Raw genomic sequence first — 21,909 nt, 5'->3', positions numbered from 1 at the left:
AATTAATTACCCCGTCTGAAGAACTCATCTCCTCCAACGTTTCCAATTGCTCCTTCTCCACGCACTGCGTTATGATCCGCGTTCCTGTCCTCGGCGATGGCGGCGCGCCCAGTGATGCCCACCGCCATGAAGTCGAAGTAGGCGAAGGGGATCACGTGGAGCGGCTTCCCCCAGCCGTAATCCACGTCCAGGAAACCCAGCCGCGTCCAATCCGACACGAACAAGGAGTTGTAGGCTGTCGCCCATTTTCCGAACTCCGCCGCCAGCCGTGCCTTGGCATCCCTTATCATCCTCACCAGCTCCGCCCCCAAGACCTCGCCGCTGCAGGCGGTGACCGACACCAACTTTGAACAAGTTGGTGTGGCCGCCTTAAATAGAGCTGAAAAGGTTCAGTGTGGAGTGATCACTATCGCGTTGTAGGTGAAGGGCGGCACGGGAACCCTTGTGGCGGGCCTCGTCGTTGCTTTACGTATCTACCGTGAGTTACGCTGTTGGGTACGAGGGAGAGAGCAGAGCAGTTTGCAGTCCAGGTCGATCATCGTTAGAGGATATATATGAAAATACTAGCTAGTTCGCGATGATCTGGGCTCCAACAACAGCAACTCGATGAGAGGGGCTTCATTCAACGTTCTGATCATCTCATATTCATTTCTACGTTGGCTATTCTGTTGGCGAATGATATTGATACGATGGGATCAGAGTCTCACCCGATAACTATGAGTCGCGCGCACAAGAGACTGTAGAGCACTCCAAAGAATACAGAATAGAGTTGGGGTTCCAATTAATTAGACCCTCAAATTAAAGGTGATCCTTTCAATCACCTACAAAATGTTCTACATGATAATTAGTAGCTAGTCGTTGTATGTAGTTTGCCATGTCCAATGGTCATATACAAATTTGATGCTAAATTAGAGTTGCGATTGTCACCTCGATGATAGCTTCTATAATCTTGTAGATAATCCATTGAAAGAAGACCGTACTGTATATATATATAACCCTTTCTGAAATCATCAGCTAATTAATTAAATGCAAAGTTAAAACACTTCAGTATGTATTTAGTCTCGTTTTTGTTGATGGTCATTTGCTTCATACATAAGCTAGGTTGCTTCCTCTTCCTCCCCTGATCATTTGGTTAGTAGTTGGAATGGCCGTCGTAGTTGTGGCCAGCTAAACAATTGATCAGCATGTGTTCCATATATGAACCTGTCTTTTTGTACCCCCAGCTCCCTCATATTTCAAGTTTTTTTTCCCTTATTTTTTATTTTCAAAATCCGAATCAATTTAGGAAACCAAGCAGAGTAACAAAGACTCAGAACCATCGTAGACATGGCAAGCTAAGCTGCCGGGGAGATGACATTATGGCTGACATCAGAAATTGGTGGAAGACAATCGGAGATCCATCAGGGGAGAAAGCAAGCTGAGCAAAATGGGAACGAGTTCAAAGTAATTTGACTTATTTGTGAAAATAAAAAAAAATTCAACATGTAGTAACCCCATAAATCCTTTGTGGCTAAGGTGCTCCTTGGTATTGATCTTCTTGTGTAGAATGAGCCAACTGAAAATCTGTGCCTTGGGAGTGAAAGAACCACTTAAGGCTCCATCCTTGGTGTCCCCATGTGGCCAAGTTATGTATGTAGGTTCAGTGGCTACTGAACATGCCATAGGAGTTCCAGCTCCAAATAGTTTCCTTTCTAGCTGTAGAATCTGACAGAGACATGGCGCCAGTAAAAAGCCAGGAAGGTGTAGTCAGGTTTACCAGACCTGTGAACAACCCTAGCACTTGGTCATCAAATGTGATATCATCATAAGGCACTTGAAAGCGCAAATACTACAAAGGCTAGGATATAACTACTCAAGTGTGTTACAGGCCATGCCATCTTTGATGCTAGAAGAATATTCTACTGATTTTGGTGACTCCCTAAATGAATATAAAAAGCACAAAAATCCAGTACCTTAGCAATACCTTTCACGTTTGAGACAACTGTAGAGTTTGAGATTCAGAATGTCCAGACTAACAAAGTCCTGAGGACGATGGAGTTGATATTAGAGGAGAGGAAGGAGAAGGGTGATCCCTCTTTTTGTGCCAAAAGAATTGTCTGTTGCTATCAATGCTCTTTGGAATCCAAGGGGAAGAATGTACTCAGAGGATTGGTAGAACACCATGAAAATTCTTTGGATTTATTCAAAGATAGTTATGACGAAAATTTTAGGATGTTTATAATATGTATTTTGAAACCAGCAAATTTAACCTGAAGATCTTGAAGAGGAAAAGCTTGAGCCACAAAGAAAGAGGAAAGAAAATTCACAGCCAACAGTTTGAACATAAGGAAAACAGTTGAAGGGATGAACAGAGGTGGTTTATATTTATCAAGCATAAACAGACGACATTTGATGTTTTACTTGTACCTTATAAAATAGCATAAGGCACTTTCCAAGTGGTATTATTTGATGGACTTTTGACTTCCTTTTTGAATGTTTGCCCCTTCAAGCTCATTACCTGTGTGGCCTTTCCTTTTCATTGGCATATAATTTTGATTTCACAAAATCCCTTCACAACAACGGAATAGATAAAGAATAATCATGCGAGAAACATGATTAAGAATGACGAAACTTAAAGGGAAGAAAACTGCCAAATTCAAGTGTACTATTAGATAACAAGCAAAATGGACATACATAATGGAGTAATAAATCGAATTGAAGTATCCAAGTCCTTACCTGCATATCTGGAGATACAACAAGTCATTGTTGCGAACTGTATGTGACGAGCCAAACTGTCTTCCTAGAAAGCTTTAGAAACCAATATGAGAGTAAGATAATCCAATCTTCCACTAAGAAGATTATCTCTGCAAGTTAACTGCAATATGTTATTTAATCCTCACCTTTGCCAGGGACACTAGCATCACACATGACTACTGATGTGGCAAAAACTGACATTGAAACAGCTCAGTTGCACAGGCATATATAATTAGTTGAACCAACTTGTTTAAACTTGTACTTTTACTTTTCACCATCCTGGATCCTTGTTCAATCTCAAAGACACCGAGGAGATGACATGGAAGCCATAAATCCAATTCCAGTTCTGAAGTCATTTGAATAAATTTTGCTCATTTACATATGGCTTTTCAAGCAGCTACTCAAATTCATTACTTAGCTTTTCTGTTTCTACTGCCTGAACAATTTTAAAAAGTTATGAACAAATAGAGCAACTCGAGAGATTCAACCAACATTCATAATAGAAGTAACTACATCTGCAGCCAGTTTATAAGCTCTGAACGGCCTCGATTTTTGCTGGTTCATTGTTCTCTCTAGATGCCACTCCTAAGGAAACACAGATTAACTACAAACATGTATAAAAACTATAGCCCATTGCTAAGTTTGAACTTTTAGGATCTTAACTCATGCATGTCATGTAGGACGGATGAAGGAAATCTGACTAACATACAAGAACATAACTTGGCTGGTATATAGAAAAATGACAGCATTTATATCAATCACTAGCATTCAAACCACACACCTATATATCAATTTTATGTGGTGACATTGCCTTTCTCCTTTTATCCCTAGTAGCCATCCTTTCCCCATAATTTAAAAAAATATCGCCGAGATCGAACAAACCAACATCCTTCAACCGCTTCCCTACCTCCTCAAACATGGACACCCCCTCCTCGTTAGAGAAGTAATGCAAGAACTTATTGTAGTCAAACCTTGGCACCTCAACCCCACTCCACATTATCCTCTCCACATACTTGTTAGCCTGCAGTGTCTTCCCAGCCTTCACCAACCCCCCTACAAAGATGCTGTCAAAATTTACCATGGGATCCCTCCCCTTCCTCCCCCTCTTACCCAGGTGCCCCTGCAGTAGCATTATATATGTGTGCATGATGGGCTCGCAGCCCCTCTCTATCATCATCCTAAAGACTTGGGTAGCCTCCTCTGCTCTCCGCAGCCTAAGCAAGCCCTTGATCAAGCCATGGTAGAGGCTTATGTCAGGCGTTGCTACATTGTTAAAGATCTTGTAGCCTTCCTTCACCTTTCTCCTAGCAAGAAGGCCGTAGACCAGAGCCCCCAATGTGGGGTTGTCTATCTCCACCCCTCTCTTGAGCATTTCGCCGAGCAACACGAATGCATACATCACCCTCCCTTCCTTGCACATCCAAGTTATCACAATTCTGTAAGATTCAAGTCCAAGATCATGATACCTTTGCTCCCGCATCGATTTAAAGAGCCGCATCGCGTCCTCGAAGCGATTGTTCTTGAACATGGTCACCACAAACTCCTCGTAGGACTCCGTGCCCGGCTCCACGCCCGTATCGATCATTCGGTTCCAGACCTTGGATGCCTCCACTAGATCCCCCGCCCGACAGAACCCGACAACGAGGAACCGGTAGGTGGCTTCGTCCGGGGCGACGATGGGCTTCACCTTCCATACTACGGCCTTGGCGACGTCCGGTAGCCGCTTCTTCTCACAAATTGTCTGGACTACTCTATTTAGGGTGTCGACATTGCAGAGCGACTCATGGTGGACGCTCAAGTGGTGGAAGATCTCAACACACTTCTTGATCTCCCGAGCGTCGGCGAGAGCTGCTGCGGCGATGCAGAGGGCGCCAGGGGAGAGGACGCCGGACGCGGAAGCGTCTAGGAAGGAGCGCCAAAGTAGGTCGACGTTACGAGCAAGGCCGTAGACCCAGAGTATCTTGGAGGCAGAGATGGGCGTATCGGCGAAGGAGGGGAAGGAACGGAGGAGGAAGAGGTGGAAGCGGTGGACGGGACGCCAGGAGGAGGAGAAGCGGTTGCAGACCTGGAGGAAGAGCTCGTGTATATGGGGAGGAGAGGAGGGAAGGGGGATCGTGCGAAGGCGGGCGTGGAGAGTGGCGTCAGGGGCTTGCTGCTGCTGGTAAAGCACGGTGGCAAGGCGGAGGAGAAGGCCAGGGTCGACCGAGGTCGGAGGGAAGGCGACGGTGGATGAGAGGCGGCGACCAGATAGTATGCGGAGGAATGGCAGAGGCCGCATCGATGGAGGGGACGGGGAAGTCCAGCGAACCGGCGAGGAACGCGTCAGCTGCTGCAAAATTTGTATTCAACCTGACGAAGACTGAGCAATAAAGTGCATTGTTGTAACAATCACAAAAAAAAAAATGGCCAACAATAACACTGTTTAAATTCACTGCTAAAATTCAATGAAAGAAAGGCGACATCATCATGCACATAGTTTAATTTCAGCAAACTCTAACAGAAAATTGTGACAAGGAAGAGTACCAATCTAGCCTCTCATAACTTTAAAAACAATGCCATACACACATTTTTGTTTTTTATTTTTGATAATCCAGGTATCCGAAAAGCAATGCCATACACGAACCAATAAGAAGAGTAAACGTACAACAAACTTCATCACAAGGATTAGCTTGAAAATCCAGCTCAAGTCCTTTCAGGGAAGAGTTTGACCAACTGCCACAAGCTTAATTAACAGAGATGGAATAAATTGATTCTTTCCTTCACTCAAGTGTCGCAGGTAGTACAAGGTCCATAATCATGACCTCTAGAATCTGTCTGTACTTTGATTTGTTTGTCGGCATTCGCCCTGTAAAGAATGCCCAATTGAAACCACAAAGGAAAACAAACAAAAAATATATATAACTAGGTGATGGATAATGGACTTGATAGAGACATCTAACCTTGATACAGACATATATGTAATGGACTTCAGGGTTTGAACCAAGAATTGCAGAAACTGAGCTGCCGTCCTCATTCAATGGCAATGGAGTGGTCAATTCCCAAGTTTTCTGCCTTGGAGTCTTCTCTGTCCTCTCTGGAAGGAAGAAGATGGAATGTGGGTGAACAATTATCAATTCGCACACAATTGATACCATCTACATAGAGCCTCAAATGTACTGACTAATTGAGTGATAATAGAAATAAGAAATAAGATGTTGAGATAACGATCTGGGTGTGAAAAATTGCACAAAACCTTAGAAGATCCTAGATGTGGACATAAGATTTCTCACACTGTATTTAAAGACTATGATCCCAATGATTCACCATATGGTGAGATATGGTTAGCGATTGGTATTGCCAATTCCAGAAAAGCATCAATCCTTGACATTAGTTATCCCTGATTCGTTAGGGTACCTCCGTTTTAAGGATCTAACTAGAATAAGATATCACATGCAATTTCAAGGCAGAACTCTAATTAAATGACTCAGAAAGCAGACTTTTCATCCTAGACAAAACATTTTATGATCAATTTAGAAGAAAATACAAACACTTAACTTTGGCAAATTTGAAAATGAAGTGCCAATTAACTAGTACGAGCAATATACATTCGCTAGACCAATGTGTTCTCAACTGAAGTGCTGACATTTTTAGGAGCTTAGGTGATGATGGAAACTTAATTTGATCAGAACTCAGGAAAAATATATGATATCCTGAGTATCACATGATTCTGACTTAGATACTACTACAATCACTTATCATCAGATACCTTAATTCAGAGGTCTAAAACCATTGCCCCAGATTTCTAAACTATTACTTCATCCTGATTCTGAAATGTCATATTTGGTTTATCAGTGGATTCTGTTAACCCATGACACTCAAAAGGAATCTTAGGTCTTATGCAAGTAGAATCTCACATTTGGATTATTACCACCATGATATATATCCCAGATAGAATTGGCCTATATTCCACTCACTTTTAACCTTCTTTCTGGTAATTTAGAATTTTTTTTTCTTTCATATGTGCATTTCAAATCATGCTGGAAAACCAAATTAAGAGTCAACAGCTGATATAAGTAAAAACAAAGTCACTGACCTATTACATGCACGTTTATATTCCAAAGTTCTACACCCTTTAACAGATTCAATCGGTAACTTGGATCGCCATAGGTGATCTGCATTAAACATAAAAGGGTTGGCCATAATATTTACTTCCTTTCTTTCATAGATGGAGCAAAATCCATTCAGCATACCAGAATGTATACTCCTTTGTCCTTGAGAACCCTGACAGATATTGTATATGGATATTCAGAAAATGACAAAAATTTGGTAGATAAATTTATTGATATGATTAGGGAACAGGTTTACCTGCCAACTTCCTTTAACATCTTGGTTGCATTTTCTGTAGCATTAGGTCCACACTACAAGACAACATCTTCTACTATTAATATGTGAAACCAGACAAGCTAGAGCCAGAGTACACTTACCATGAGAGAATCAAGAGTTCCTGCATTTATAAAGTAGTTCAAATGTAACCTTGCACTGATTTGTGAAAACATTATCTATACTTGAAACAAACTCAAGAAATACAAGCAGTAGAATTGACCATGAAGTGATAATTGCATGAATACCTTTATCAATAACAGCGTCAAATGAACTTGATTCAAAAGAACTCATTTCTCGTACATCCATTTTGATATCTGTGAATATAATTAAGAAGCAGCACACAGAGAACGACTACTTATCTAATGAGAAATAAACACCATAATGTGAACTAAGAAAATTTATTAAGCCCAAATGCCTGTCGGCTAGAAATAGTAGAGGAAGATAGCTACTATATACTAGAGGATACATTTGAGCCCGAATTTATCAGAATACTTTTCCTGCATAGCTTCTATCACCACAGATGATATATCAATGTTGACAACATCTTGGTAACCATCATCAACCATGCTCTCACCAAGTGCTGTTGGAGTTTTAACATTATCTCAGATAAAGTAAATCATTGTTAAGGAGTAATGTTGTAAATACATATTAACCATGAAATAAGCTAGAGTAAATTTCAAGTTATCAGTGAGGGATCCAAGAAGACTAATTGAACGGAAATTATTTTTTGCAGCAATCCTTAACAAAAACAAATTGATCATGTTTGGTGCCAACAGTGAACCTAACAGACAACTCAGTAGCTAAACTCCAAATCCAATTTACAGTAAAAGCACTTGTCCTTTGACAAAAAAAGTAAAAAAATCATCAAGAGCAATACGTAGCTCTACTAGCCACGATAAGTTATAGTCGATCTCAATTCGGTGATCAAGTCTGAATTATTTACCAGATCAAAATAGAGGTTCTTGAGCACAGGTATTCCAAACATATCGATACATCTAACCTTGCTAAAGATTAGATCTTTCGCATCATTGAGGTTTACATCCATGATTTTAAGAAGAATACTAGAATATGATCAAATCCACCTTCGTATTTTGAGTAGTTAGTGCTTACGCACAGATCAGATCCAGACCTATCAAATGAAGCATAGGGAAGGGAAATTTCTCCCTTTCAAAACAACTTGAACTCAAGAATACCAGGCCAATACCGAGCGAAGATTCGAAATACAAACGAAAAAAAAATCGCTCTGATGCGTTTAAGACCCAGCATTTTATCCTCTTCCATTACAAGATCCGCAACATGAGAAAGAGTGATCTAGGAGATGAGAGATCGAGCTGTCTAGGAATAAATAATCGAACCCTAAAAGCGCAACAGGAAAGAAAGGCAGAGGACCTGAGTTCCCACATCCGACGAGGAGGAGACGATGATGGCGGCGGAGGTAGAGGTCGAAGAGCGGGCCGAGGCTTTGGTATTTCTGGTACCAATCGAAGGTGCCTCGGTCTTTGCTGTACCTCTGGTCCCAGTACGACGCTTCTCCGTAGGCATGCGTCGACGTCGCCGCCGCTGCAGCGCCTGGCGTCATCCTCCGACCGACCCTCGCGGAGCTCCCTCCCTCTCTCTCTCTCTCTCTCTCTCTCACGCTCGGGCGCTGTTTTGCGAGTGCGACGACCCAAGACACCGGCCCCTCGGGCACCTGTTTAGCTCGTGTAGTGTTTAACATTATATAGTTCCAATTTGACCTTTTCACATTACTCTAGATCGGCAAAAAATTAAAAAGTATTTTTTTAATATAAAAACGCATTTTCTATCCATATTGTCAAGCTATATGTCATACATGAAAAAATATAATTAAATTTAGTAGAAGAAAATTATCAATGAAATAATTTGATCCACTGGAAATTAAAATACGCATGTGTCCTTTTAAAATTTTCTCTTCGACCTCATGTCTTTTGTCCGTGGGGGACCTTCCTCCACTAACTAGCAGTTTTTCCACCAATTATACTGACCCTAAGAAAAGGAATATATCCATTTTCCTTTTTCAAGGTCTAAAAAGATGCGAAAGCACATCACTAAATCTTATAAAATTGCCTTAAATAAATACTAGAATATTGCATGTTTCGATCATTGGAGAGTGCAGTATGGTGTCAAGATAGCATCTGATCTAATACCATCATCGATGCTCTGATTAATTAAGTTGATTACGATGAAGTAAATTTGTAGAAGAAGCTAAAGATTGAATCTAGCGAAGTGAACAATACTTTTTTCCGTATGATCAATTATAGATTTATCTTCTTACAGAATTGTAAATTTTGACATCACCACCATACTTCTGAATCTTAGTCTTTTCCTAATTAAATTCAAATCCACATCGATCCACCATGCTTCTGAATGTAAAAACAAAGGCTCGTATCGAGCTCTGTTCTGGCATGAACATGCAAGGAAACAGAGCAAGAAGGTAGGGAATTAAAGGGACTAGTGAGAAAAGGAAAAAAGCAAAGTCGAGGTTTAATTGGAAGCGCTGGTTACGCTGCTTCGTGTCAATTTAAAAGCCTATTATTTTGGCTTTAAATAGCTTTAAGCAAGTTCAATGATGTTTAGTCAGTGACGTGTTTCTTCTGGCTCTCCATTCCTCTATAAAAACCTACCTGACCATTCTCCTCTGCCAAATCACCATTTCCCTAACTTTTTTGTCCTGTTTAGTTCACCAAAATTAACACTCTAATGGAGTTCCACGGGAGGGCGCCTTGTAATTCCGGCACGCCGCCGAATGATCGGGAGTCGGACCTGAGAAGAGGACCTTGGACGACGGACGAGGACCTCCTGCTAATGAACTACATCAGTGCCCACGGCGAGGGACGCTGGAACTCCCTCGCTCGCTCCGCAGGTCGGTCTATAGATTAATTCGATGTTCTCGATTGATTGATTTGATTATACTACTGGTGCTTTAATTGCTTAATGCCCTTGGCAGGGCTCCGGCGTACCGGAAAGAGTTGCCGGCTCCGGTGGCTGAACTACCTCCGCCCCGACGTCCGGCGGGGCAACATCACCCCGGAGGAGCAGCTCCTCATCCTGGAGCTGCAGTCGCGGCTGGGCAACCGGTGGTCCAAGATCGCGCGCCATTTGCCGGGGAGGACCGACAACGAGATCAAGAACTACTGGAGGACACGGGTGCAGAAGCACGCGAAGCAGATGCGGTGCGACGTCAACAGCAAGCAGTTCGAGGACATGGTGCGCTCCGTGTGGATGCCTCGCCTCGCCGAGAGGATCCGCGAGCAGAAGAAGCCCCCCTGCAGCGCAGAGACTTCCGGCTCCTTCTCGGAGTCCTTCGAGACGCAGCGGCTCTCATCCCCGCCGATGCCACCGCCGGCGGCGGCCCCCGAGAGCTTCGCGAGCGACGTCGACGACGTCTGTGCCCAGTGGATGGAGCTGGAGCAGAGTGGCTGGGCGGAGAGCATGTGGACTGTGGAGGACATAATTTGGTTACAACAGCAGCTCTAATTAAGATGGAAGATTGGTCAATTAACTTGGTAAAACATCAATTAAGCGAGTAATTAAGATGGAGGACCTGATATTCTTTGGCCAGATTAAGGTTCCAGATGCACAGTAACACCAATAATACTGTGAATTAATAGAACAGAGTGTGTGGATTGAAGCTATTGTGTTTAATTATCATTAGAAATTAACTTCTCTTTCAGCAGTGGAACCGATGATTAGAAAGAAAGCTTGATTACGTGAAGAGCTTAACCAAGGATATTATATAATAATAGAAAATGCTCGCGTGCTTGGCCGGAGGGAATGGTGTGGTCCTTTAATTTGTGTGGAACATCCATTGAATAAGACGCAAAATTGGACTAATTATCTTGGAGTAGATGAACATAAGAGAGAGAAAGAGCTTCCTTAAAATAGTATTTGATTAAGCGTTAACGACAACAATTGTACTTGGTGCTTGTCCCCATCGTAGTATCCTACTCACTCATTCCATGATTGCAGGCCACCTTTCTCGCTATATATATATATTTCAATGTTGATGAATATTGAGAAGAACAGTGCATCTATCTGTGGACATATTTATCCAAAATTTTCTATTTAGGCTCGTCGAATAATCCAGCTAATTTCATGTTGTTTGAAAAGAACTTTCTTTTTCGCCAAAAGGAAAAGCGTTTTGAATAAGATTCAACGTATTTTATAGCTCAAGTTAACGTGTATATGGACGTAAGCATCATTAGATTGGAAGATTGGGCATGTCTAAGGCTAAGGAAACAGACAGAAGGCTTTAATAATTTCGAGTTGATAAGGAATTTAAAATTTTGGCTTCTATATATATATATATATATATATATATCAAATAAGATTGAATGCATGCCTTTAAAATCAAATTGATGTTAATATTTAGTACTTAATTTTAAAACTCACTCGTTAAAGTGGATAAGCGTTGGATAGTATGTGTCTTATACAACCTCGATCCACTCAAAAGTGGAAGTCAAAGGTGAGAAAGGACGCAGCGAGAAGACGGAAAGAAAGGGAAGAAACGAAGGAAAACCATTACCTCGTAAAGAAAAAACACACGTGATTGTTTGTGTACTATTCATCCTGGTCAATCTCTCAGAGCCAGATGCTCTGCATAAATTCTACGCCTCCATGGTCATCTTCCACTAGCGATCCAACAAAAAGTGCCAAGATTTTCCTCCTCCAGGATCCGATCTAACTAACCATCCCTCGATTTACAAGTGTTCTACAAGTTCCAAGTCAACCACGCCTAACTATTGTCCACGTTGACCGCAACCAAACACTACTTGCAACTACTATTCTTCAAGTTTTGGGTTGCTGCCGCTCAGCTTGCTTACGCCTTACACGGAGGCCACATTTGCGTGTCCTAGTGAACGAGATGATCTGCACAGCTAACAATCGTCATCACAGGCCTCAATGCAGCACTGCCGGTCGAACGATAAGTACGTACCTGAAGGAGCTGAGAGGAGATATTTAGTAGTTGCCTGTACACATCCATGCCCAGTGGCCAGGTTACCATTTTTGATCAGAGATCGTCTCCTACAAGTAATTAATTAGCAGAAACAAACAGCAGGCAATCTGAAGCAAATCTTGCTACAGTTGCATAAGCATATGTTGGAATTAAATGTCTCCTCATTCAGGTCGCTCATGAGGATAAGGATCATGTGCTAATGAAAAACAACCACTAGTTTAATTCCCAGCATTTGTAGCAAGCCATGCGAACCACAAAACAAAGCGACTCGTTGATGCTGTGATCAATAACTCTCTCTTGTTCACATTTTTTTTATTAAATATAGTTAAATTTATGTAGTGTTTTGTTTTTGTTTTTTGGATACAAATCAAAAGGATATTTTTTATTAGTCCCTATTTCATTTATTATCAAAAGAGAGTCCAATTTCGTCATTGTACATTTTATTTTTTGAAATTATCATTATTTTTTATGTTATTATAGTAGTTACGAACTTTGTTGTTATTTGTAGCCATTATACAATTATAGTAGTTATGATATATCCGATGGCTGCTAAGTAATTAAAATAATTACAATTTCATAATTACTATGTATAATTATAATAGTTATAAAATTGTAATTTCTACAATACAATATTAATTATTATTGATAAAAAATAAAATATCAATTATAATTTATAGATATTATAATATACTATTGGCCAATATTAATTAATAGTGATCATATAAAGTGTAAGATAGTTACAATATTATTAACATTGATAAGAGTTAAATTGACACTATACAATAATAATATTGATCATAAAAAAAGATTTATATTGTAATAATCATGCGCTATAATTGCTAAAATATAATGTTATTAAAATTATATTGATTAGAATTAAAGTGTCTAATAACTATGAAATCTTAATGATTATAAATGAAACACTGTTCTGATAATAAATAAAAGAACAAAGTACTTTTGACCGTTCCAATAAAAAAAAGTCTTTTATTCTTGCCCTTTTTTCTTTCTTGTTTTTGTTTTTTGAATGGATATTCGTTACTTGTTGATTATCAATCAGGGTACAAAAGGTAAGTTCTCAGTATGAGTTGAGATGTTTCCATCGTCTCTTCTCTCCTGAGAGTATAGCTTTTATTAACTCCAATTACAATTGCATTCTACAGTTTTCGATAACCAAGACAATATAAGAACGTTTATGGCAATGTTCGAGAAACAAAAAATCACATATTTTTAATTTCTGAATGAAATCAGAGTCTAAGTTTCTATCTACAATTAACATGCATTAAATGCTCAAAACAACTCGAGAAATGTGAGTTATTAAAATGGGTCAATCAGGCCGAATAAGAAGTCCACAAACCCATTTATAATACATCATAAAGGCTGAGAGGAGTTAATTTTTTTTAATAAAACAATATTTTTAAATAATAAAATAATATATAAGAAACAAAGCTGACTGCTGACCAAGACAACGCGTCGCTATCTAAACATAACTGCCCTGTTTTGACGGGAACCAAATTAAATCCATAGCGAAAATAAAAAAAACGTTTTATTTTTTTAATAATAAAATAATATCCAACTATTTATATATAATTATGTAACTAATTTTTAATATACTATTTTTATTATGCATATCTTCCATTTAAAATTGATTCAGGATTTATAATAGATATAAAATCGTAACTATTGGATTCTTGATAGGATGAGATATTCTTTTGATTAAAAAACATGAAAGAGGGATGACTGTTTGATGATTTAAAAGACTAAAGACTCTGTTTTTAAGTTTGACCCTTAAATCCATGGCTGATGGCTGAATCCAAACAAATTAACTTTACACGCAGTGGATATCGTTAGGGATGGGTCTGGATTTGGCTGGCCATCCAAGTCACTCTCGACACTTGAATGCCTCCCACTGGATCGCTACCAGATCCAACGCAACTCCACCACCCCCCTGCTTTCGTGAAGTGATTATGGCTCACGTCCCATTTCCACTCAAAAACCAAACCAAATCCCCCATTAATCATTAATTTACCGTTGCAGTTCGATCGTATCGTCTTCAGTTTCACAGCTACACTGGGAAATTTCCAATCGAACTGTTAACGAGATTCTTGTTATTGGATAAAGAGGGTAAAAGGGTGGAAAAGGGGAAAAAGGAAGGAGGCCGGGGAGGAAATAAAGAAACGGAGTTGAAGACGAAACGGAGATCGAGGCCTAAGGAGCTCGAAAAACCCTAATAGCTTACGGATCGGAATCCTCTCTCCTGCGGGTCAGGTAGTCTCCGGTTCCTGGAGCTTCTCCTCGCCTCTCCTCGTCGAATAGTGCGAGACAAGTTCCGCATCGCGTGATCTCTCCGCCTCTCACGCCTCTTGCGGTACGTAGAGGCCTGCGATTCCGTTGGAACGATCTCGTCTAAGCTCGGTGGGTCCGCGTCGGTCCTGTTCGGATGGGATCAGCGATGGAGGTCTGCCGATGAGTGTCGAGGATTGCTCACTTTAGAGGTACTGTCGGAGCTTGCTCGTCTACTTATATCTTTACTTGATCTGTCCTTGAGCGATCCTTTGCCGAAAAGATCCATTTTTGCTAGTATCTAAGTGAAAATTTGAAGCTTTGAGTATTATTATTTTTAAATAACGGTGCCTAATGGTGATGTAGATTATGTTTCTTCAGTTAATCTACACTAATACTGCAACCTTTGTTAACAAAACCTCCTTTTGACGTTACACCTAGATGTTCTCCCGAGTTAATTCTTGGAAGAGGATTCTTTCAGCAATGCGATCGTAGGCTGGTTTGAGGATTAAGTGGCCTAACGTTGTTGTGAAGGCCTGTAGAAAGAGAAACTTTCTAGCTGTTAATGAAATGGATGCTTGTCAAATATTGTTTATGGCTAACCTGATCAGTCAACGTTGCTTAGATTTCGAGTTCTTTTTTATCAGTAGCGTAACAACTAAGATAATGATGTTGTTTAGCTTAATCTGACCTTAATTTCTGGTTTGCAGAGTTATTCAAAATGACATCAACAGCATTGTTGCTGTGTTATATGTTGGTTGTGGTATGCTTGCGATTGATTGTCGAGGCAAGGCATGTCAGCCATATGCCAGCAGCGATGATAGCATCTCCATCTGCTGCTCCTGTAGGTCAATGGGATCAAGTCTATTCCTTGATCTCTTCATCAAAGGTTGAAAATCATTTCCTAGAAAATCTACCAATCAATAGAGAACGCAGGAAGTACTCTTCACCGCTTACTGCAATTCCATCAATGGCATCCAGAGATTCAGTTGATTACAGGTCCCTGACCACTGTTAGGCTTCCATCGACAAGCATTTCAAGTTTAGTAAATACTTTCTTGGATCATAGCATACATCCTTCTACAGAGTTGGCTGTCACACCTTCACCTTTTGGATATTCTCCTCCAGCACATTCAAATGCAAATGCAGTTCCAACTACCTTTGCACAACCACCATTGTCACCTCAAACTCGTAAGATTAATTTGGTATTTTAACTCGTTAACCTGTCTGTCTAAACTCTCATAATTAGGGTAATAAACTCTCCTTTTCATCATGCCCCATTTTTTACTTACTTCAAGCATCTATTTTATTGAGCAGAATGTTGTGAGTCTAATATGGTGCAGAAGCGAGGTACTGAAGATTGCTATTGTGTTTATCCAGTGAAAGTTGAGTTGTTCCTACAGAATGTTTCTATGATTTCAAACTGGAGTAATGAATTTCTTCATGAACTAGCTTATCAGCTCAAGTTGGACATGGATCAGTTTGAGATTAACAATTTCTATGTTGTTGGTGCATCTGGATTAAATATCACAATGGACATAGTGCCATTTAAAGGGATAAGTTTTTTAGCTGACCAAGTTCTTGCTATGAATTCTTCACTTGCACTGCATTGGGTTCATATCAATCCTGAGCTAGTAGGTGACTATAAACTTCTTAATTTGACTTGGTTCAGGCCACTGGCTTCTTCTCCTGGTAATTTTCTACAAAAAAAATTTGATTTTTAAATGTTATTGAGTTCGTATATTTTTCAGATTATTAGATATTGATTGAATGAGTTTTTTTAACCTGAAATTGATGTTCATCTACTAGTTGTTTTTATTCTAAGTAGTTCTGCAGCACTCTGAGCCATTAATTTTTGTGATCCCATTCATTTTTATGTTACAGATAAAGTGGTATGTTGTTCGGCACATGAACATGCATAAAATTATGAATACGAAATAATTTCATATGTGGTAATGAATGTCAACCATTGCCATGAGGCCCATGATTTAAGTAAATTTGTGCATGTTTAGTTAACCATGGTTTGAGTAAATTTGTGCATCTTCCCCATAGGACACTGTGACATGATTTTATTTTAGTTTTGTCAAAGATCATTGTTTAATTTGCGATGTATCAAAACATGAGCGGAATCTAAAGGAAAGTACTGTGTATCACCGAGGCATGCCAAAACCTTCCGCGTTAGTGGTTTTAACTGGGGCAACCAATAGCTTGATGTTGATTGTTATGAACTTTATTTCTTATTTATTTTTTATTTCATGGAATTTTACCATATGCCACAAGTTCCCAAATCACTCAAAGCTTACAGGATACGACTTCTCTGACTGCACCTACTTTTATTTGGGACTCTGGAAGTTGGGGGCTGCATCTCCATGATGCACCTCACAGTTCGCAGAAATTTTGTTCGATAGACAAACTAACAAAGAATCCAAGACAACAAGTCACCTAAAGCTTATGGGATGCAACTTCGATTTCTGCTCTTGCTCTTCTTTGTCTAGGCTTCAAAATTTGAGGAACTGCATCTCCATGATGTACCTCACATTGCAAAGAAACATTGTTTGGTAGCCAAACTGACAAATACTGCAAGATTGCTTATATCTTATATATTCTTGTATTGCCTTGTTTGCTGTGTGTTTTCCAGAAAAATAACATAAGAAATGGAAAACTACTGATTTACCTTGCTAAAATTTTATGTAGTGTTGTATTTTTCCTGTTCAACGGAACTGATTGATTTTTTTCCCATAAAAATGATTTATATTGTCAGATGAGATGAAATAACAAATAATTTCTCAATTATGCAGCTCCTTCCCAGTCCATCTCACCAGTGGCTTCACCACCTGGGCTACCCTACTTACCTACTTTTACAACGAAGGGTGATACTGGAGACGGGAAACACTCAAATCTTTTATTGGTTATTGGAATATGTATTGGTGTCCTTGTTGCTGTTACTTTTGTTATGCTGATCCTTTGTCTTTGTTCATCCCGCAAAAGGATGGAGGTGCCGACCGAAGAAGGTATGTGCTTAAAGTTTATTTTATGTTTAAACTTGTATCTATCAGTAGGATATTGCAACTTGTACAAACATTTGGAAGAAGCAAAAGAAACTATTAAAAATGGGGGAAATTATTAGAACTTGATACCATAACTAGTCCCTGTTTTCTGTGCTTATTATTCATTAATCTAAAATCTACACTGAAGTTCTTATATTTTATGTTATTTATAAGCAGGTCCCTAATATTATAATTAGTTCTTTCCTTAAAGTGACTCAAAGGTATTATGAAAATCCAGCTTATTATAGATAGACTAAAATGCTGATTATTTAGAAGGAAGATGTAACGGAAAGGAGGGAAAGGATAACAAAGACATAAATAAATGATGGAGCTTACATATATATTTTGTGAATCTTTCCTTCCTTTTATTTATATCTTTCATCCAGAAACACTAAATACTAGGAGTTCTAAAGGGCTTGGTTAGTAAATAAGTTAACCAATCATTAGAGTTGATTAATGATGTGATATGTGTGTGTAGGTGAATGATATGTTGCACACCTTATGCTGCACACCCTGCGAGCACCTAGTACAATTTTTTTAATTTTTTTTTAGGGTTTAGGTATAATGTTTAGGGTTCAGGGTATAATATTGAGGTTAAATGAAGTGAAAAATTGAAATTTTTAAAAAAAATTGTACTAGGTGCTCACGGGGTGTGTAGCATAAGGTATGCAACAAATCATTCCTCTGTCTATATATATATATATATATTATGGGGGATTATTCCAACACTCAACCTTCGGTAGCTCCCATTTGCCTATATAGTACAACTTCCATATTTACAAATTAGTCCATGATAATTCAACTATGCCTTCTCTTTGACGAAGTGACAATCAATATCTATGTGGTTTGTCCTCTTATGGAACACTGAGGTTATGCGATGATAGTTTGGCTGTCACAAAATAACTTGGATCTTTAAGATGAAGTCCTGACTTTATGCTCATCAAATATTTAACCCACATAAGCTTGCATGTAGTTAGGGCCATAACATTTGAACTCTACCTTTGCACTTGATCCCGTTATGACAATATGCTTTTTGTGCTTCTAGGAAATAAGATTACCTACTAGAAGGCCAAAATCTTTTGATGTGAATTTTGTATCTATGGGAGAATCTGCCTTGCACCTATAATCATAAGGTGATCTCGATCCAAATATAAAAGAGTACCCTTTAGGTGCTGTAGAATTTTATAATAACATAAAGCCTCAAATAGTTCATTGATCACACTTATTGTAAATGGTAGGTTTGGTCTTATAGTTATGAAGTAGTTTAGTTTTCCAACTAGCCTTTTATACCTTCCTGAAACATAATGACTAATGGCTTCCCCTATCCTTGCATTAGTTTGACTTTTTTATCCACAGAGGTATCAGCTGGCTTATCCCCCAACATATTAGTCTCCAACAAGTAAAGCACATATTTTCATTTGGAGATGTAAGTGTCCCTAGTTGAGCGGGTCATCTTTATACCAAGAAATGGTCCTAGGTCTCTCTGATTCTAGTCTGAAAGGGAGATGAAGATATGTGTTTTAGGTTCATGATCTTTGCAGAGTCAGCACCTTTATGATGATATCATCGATAGAGATGATGAGAATGCACTTTCTAGATGGAGAGGTATGATGAAATATTGGGTGGGTGGTTTGATACTTTTGATCATCCTAAACTAAAGGATAGATAAGTTGAATTTACTTAATTACTCTCTAGGGGCTTGCTTCAAACAGTACAAAGATTTTTTTAGCTTGCATAGCAGGCCACACTCCTGAGCAGCAAATCTTAGTAGTTGTTCCATATATACTTCTTTTGTAAGCTCATTGTGAAGTCATTTTTTCATATTCAACTAGTGATAAAGCCAATGAAAATGCTTGTAGATTAAAGGAACACTTTTTTTGTGTGTATGTGGTCAATTTCTGATGTACAAGGCTTTAAGATCCTACAATAATTATGTATGATAAAGAATAACAACTTGGTGAACTAGGGTTCTGCAGCTCCTTCTCATAATAGATTATTTATTTTGTAATTTTTACCTGTTTCCATAACTTGTCCGTATGACTAAGCTGTTTGTCAAAATGTATTCTTGTGATGATTTTGGTTTGAAAGATGACATGAAATTCTTGGGGGATGGGCTGATTTTGTTGTTAATACCAGTCTAAATCAGATATTTGAATTTAACTGATTTTTTTTTTTCAAATTATCATACATGTTCAGTTGTTGTCCTAGTTTCAATTACTAGCTTATTAGTTAAACAAAAATTAATTTGCTTCCTCAATGATCTATTTTAATATCACAAACAAAATTTTCTTTTGCAGTGAAGTCTACTAGAACAACAGATGCAGCTTCTGTGGAAGGTTGTCTTCCATATCCTTCAAGTACACGCTTCCTTTCCTTTGAGGAGCTTAAAGAGGCTACACATAATTTTGAGCCTGCTAGCATGCTTGGAGAAGGTGGATTTGGCCGTGTGTTCAAGGGTGTGCTGAGTGATGGTACTGCCGTTGCTATCAAGAAGCTCTCCGGTGGAGGACACCAAGGAGACAAAGAATTCCTGGTTGAGGTTGAGATGTTGAGCAGGTTACATCATAGAAATCTTGTCAAACTGATTGGTTATTATACCAGCCGTGACTCATCACAGAATCTTCTTTGCTATGAGCTAGTTCCAAATGGAAATCTGGAGTCTTGGCTTCATGGTATTATTAGTTTCAGGCTGTAGTTATATCATTAAGAATTTTATGTCATGGAATTCTTATGAGGGAAAGCTTCATGATGTGATGTTGATATCTATCTTTCCTCCAGGTTCTGCAGGAACAAACTGTCCTCTAGATTGGGACACAAGGATGAAAATTGCCCTTGATGCTGCTAGAGGTTTAGCTTACCTTCATGAGGATTCACAGCCCTGTGTGATCCACAGGGATTTTAAGACATCCAATATATTGCTGGAAAACAACTTCCATGCCAAGGTTTCTGACTTTGGTCTTGCAAAGCAAGCACCTGAAGGGCGTGCAAATTATCTTTCTACGCGTGTTATGGGAACATTTGGGTGAATTCACTTTCTCTTCATTCACATTGACCTTATTTTCTTCCATATAATTACACTTTTGAGATACATATCATATCAGGTACGTAGCGCCTGAGTATGCCATGACAGGACATCTGTTAGTAAAGAGTGATGTGTACAGTTACGGAGTAGTTTTACTTGAACTACTGACAGGAAGGAGGCCTGTCGATATGTCACAACCTTCTGGCCAGGAAAACCTAGTAACTTGGGTTAGTTCTTTTACACCATGTACACACAAAATCAGTTTTTCTGTTGAACTATATCTTACTATCATCATTATGTCATCAACCCAAATTTGTACTGACGTTTCGGGGCTGGCTTGTACAAATATATCATGGTCATTCATTAAAAGGTTAGGCAGCATGATTGAAACTTGACTGAATGTAGTGGTGAATGAACATATTGACATATGACTGCAGGTTGCAAAATACTAGAGTGAGGAAATATATCAACAATAGCTAAATATTCTTAGAAAGAGCTCAATATTCCTAGAAAAAATATTCTTCAAACACAAGTTCTGTCCAGTAACTTTGGCTATGTTCTTTTATATCATATATCCAGCTCATGTTAGTAATTTAATTCTGGGCTGCTTTAGCTTGTGCAGCTCATACAATTCCCTCCTCAAATATGTAAACAAAACTCAATGAAGTATATAAAATGGACTAATCTGTTAATATAAAGAATGAGCACTCATTTCATGTATGGTGGTACCTGCAGGCACGGCCAATTCTTCATGACAGTAATAGATTAGAAGAACTTGCAGACCCTCTGCTTGCTGGTAAGTATCCAAAGGATGATTTTGTGCGAGTTTGCACAATTGCTGCAGCTTGTGTTGCACAAGAGGCAAACCAGAGGCCTACAATGGGAGAAGTAGTGCAGTCCCTTAAAATGGTGTATCGTGTGGCCGATTGCCAGGATGCCCAGCCAACACCCTCAACTAATCCAACGAATAAACCCTCAACAACCTATGAATCAGATGCCACCTCATCAATGTTCTCTTCTGGTCCTTTTTCAGGTCTAAGCCTTTTCGACAATGACAACATTTCCAGAACAGCTGTATTTTCTGAGGATCTCCATGAAGGTCGGTGAGGTGGATGTTCAATGTTTAGATGGGAGGGCTGGGTTAACTATTGAATTTTGTGTTATTTTTGTATATTTTATTTGCCATCTTCAAGTTTTAGATTCAAACACATGAAAATATTTATTCTTGTTTTGCTTGAATTTCATCAAATATCTTGTTTCCTCGATTATCACATCACATTGATTTAAATGGGTTTGCTTTAAATTCTTTGTTTCTCTATGTGAGATATTAGTTTTATTAGCAATGGATTATTAAGTTTAATATCAGCAGATCCCATGATTGTAATGCTGCTCGACCATTTATTGATCCCCAAATCAGTTTCTGATGAAGAGGTATGTGAAAACTGGATTGTTTCAGAGCTTAGTAAATATTTTGTTCATATTACAAATCTA

General features: G+C 39.1%; 4 protein-coding genes across 4 annotated transcripts; 2 read left to right on the top strand and 2 right to left on the bottom strand.

Moving 5' to 3' along the window:
• Positions 1-3,424: 3,424 nt before the first annotated feature.
• Positions 3,425-5,027, bottom strand: LOC141825661 (putative pentatricopeptide repeat-containing protein At1g26500). The gene has a single exon (XM_074713043.1). It carries the CDS (start codon positions 5,009-5,011, stop codon positions 3,515-3,517), a length of 1,497 nt encoding a protein of 498 aa, XP_074569144.1. The 5' UTR covers positions 5,012-5,027; the 3' UTR covers positions 3,425-3,514.
• Positions 5,028-5,328: 301 nt separating this feature from the next.
• LOC141824706 (uncharacterized) lies at positions 5,329-8,774 on the bottom strand. Its single transcript, XM_074712035.1, has 9 exons — positions 8,485-8,774; positions 7,562-7,675; positions 7,341-7,409; positions 7,197-7,216; positions 7,078-7,130; positions 6,963-6,993; positions 6,806-6,884; positions 5,673-5,806; positions 5,329-5,578 (listed from the first exon to the last, which is right to left on the bottom strand). The coding sequence occupies exons 1-9, from the start codon at positions 8,672-8,674 to the stop codon at positions 5,537-5,539; spliced, it is 732 nt and encodes a 243-aa protein (XP_074568136.1). The 5' UTR covers positions 8,675-8,774; the 3' UTR covers positions 5,329-5,536.
• Positions 8,775-9,810: 1,036 nt separating this feature from the next.
• Positions 9,811-10,648, top strand: LOC141824047 (transcription factor MYB2-like). The gene is made up of 2 exons (XM_074711279.1): positions 9,811-9,976; positions 10,061-10,648. The coding sequence occupies exons 1-2, from the start codon at positions 9,814-9,816 to the stop codon at positions 10,588-10,590; spliced, it is 693 nt and encodes a 230-aa protein (XP_074567380.1). The 5' UTR covers positions 9,811-9,813; the 3' UTR covers positions 10,591-10,648.
• Positions 10,649-14,060: 3,412 nt separating this feature from the next.
• Positions 14,061-21,691, top strand: LOC141824935 (receptor-like serine/threonine-protein kinase ALE2). The gene is made up of 8 exons (XM_074712283.1): positions 14,061-14,562; positions 15,061-15,540; positions 15,667-16,041; positions 17,148-17,360; positions 19,694-20,068; positions 20,175-20,418; positions 20,498-20,645; positions 21,154-21,691. Exons 2-8 carry the CDS (start codon positions 15,072-15,074, stop codon positions 21,523-21,525), a joined length of 2,196 nt encoding a protein of 731 aa, XP_074568384.1. The 5' UTR covers positions 14,061-14,562; positions 15,061-15,071; the 3' UTR covers positions 21,526-21,691.
• The last annotated feature ends 218 nt before the right edge of the window (positions 21,692-21,909 follow it).

Source organism: Curcuma longa, chromosome 3 (genome assembly GCF_044706935.1).
Source record: "Curcuma longa cultivar G26 ecotype Majalengka, Jawa Barat chromosome 3, ITB_CL_G26_1.1, whole genome shotgun sequence".
Lineage (NCBI taxonomy): Eukaryota > Viridiplantae > Streptophyta > Magnoliopsida > Zingiberales > Zingiberaceae > Curcuma > Curcuma longa.
This window is presented reverse-complemented; position numbering and strand designations above follow the sequence as displayed.

Excerpts from the sequence above, each read along its gene's own strand:
- LOC141825661 (XM_074713043.1), bottom strand. The coding sequence starts at position 5,011 with ATGCGGCCTCTGCCATTCCTCCGCATACTATCTGGTCGCCGCCTCTCA.
- LOC141824706 (XM_074712035.1), bottom strand. The coding sequence starts at position 8,674 with ATGACGCCAGGCGCTGCAGCGGCGGCGACGTCGACGCATGCCTACGGA. Across the intron at positions 7,131-7,196 it reads GAACTCTTGATTCTCTCATG|TGTGGACCTAATGCTACAGA; the intron begins GTAAGTGTACTC and ends GTTGTCTTGTAG. Across the intron at positions 5,807-6,805 it reads TATAAACGTGCATGTAATAG|AGAGGACAGAGAAGACTCCA; the intron begins GTCAGTGACTTT and ends TCTTCCTTCCAG.
- LOC141824047 (XM_074711279.1), top strand. The coding sequence starts at position 9,814 with ATGGAGTTCCACGGGAGGGCGCCTTGTAATTCCGGCACGCCGCCGAAT. Across the intron at positions 9,977-10,060 it reads CTCCCTCGCTCGCTCCGCAG|GGCTCCGGCGTACCGGAAAG; the intron begins GTCGGTCTATAG and ends TGCCCTTGGCAG.
- LOC141824935 (XM_074712283.1), top strand. The coding sequence starts at position 15,072 with ATGACATCAACAGCATTGTTGCTGTGTTATATGTTGGTTGTGGTATGC. Across the intron at positions 15,541-15,666 it reads ACCATTGTCACCTCAAACTC|AATGTTGTGAGTCTAATATG; the intron begins GTAAGATTAATT and ends TTTATTGAGCAG. Across the intron at positions 16,042-17,147 it reads GCCACTGGCTTCTTCTCCTG|CTCCTTCCCAGTCCATCTCA; the intron begins GTAATTTTCTAC and ends TCAATTATGCAG.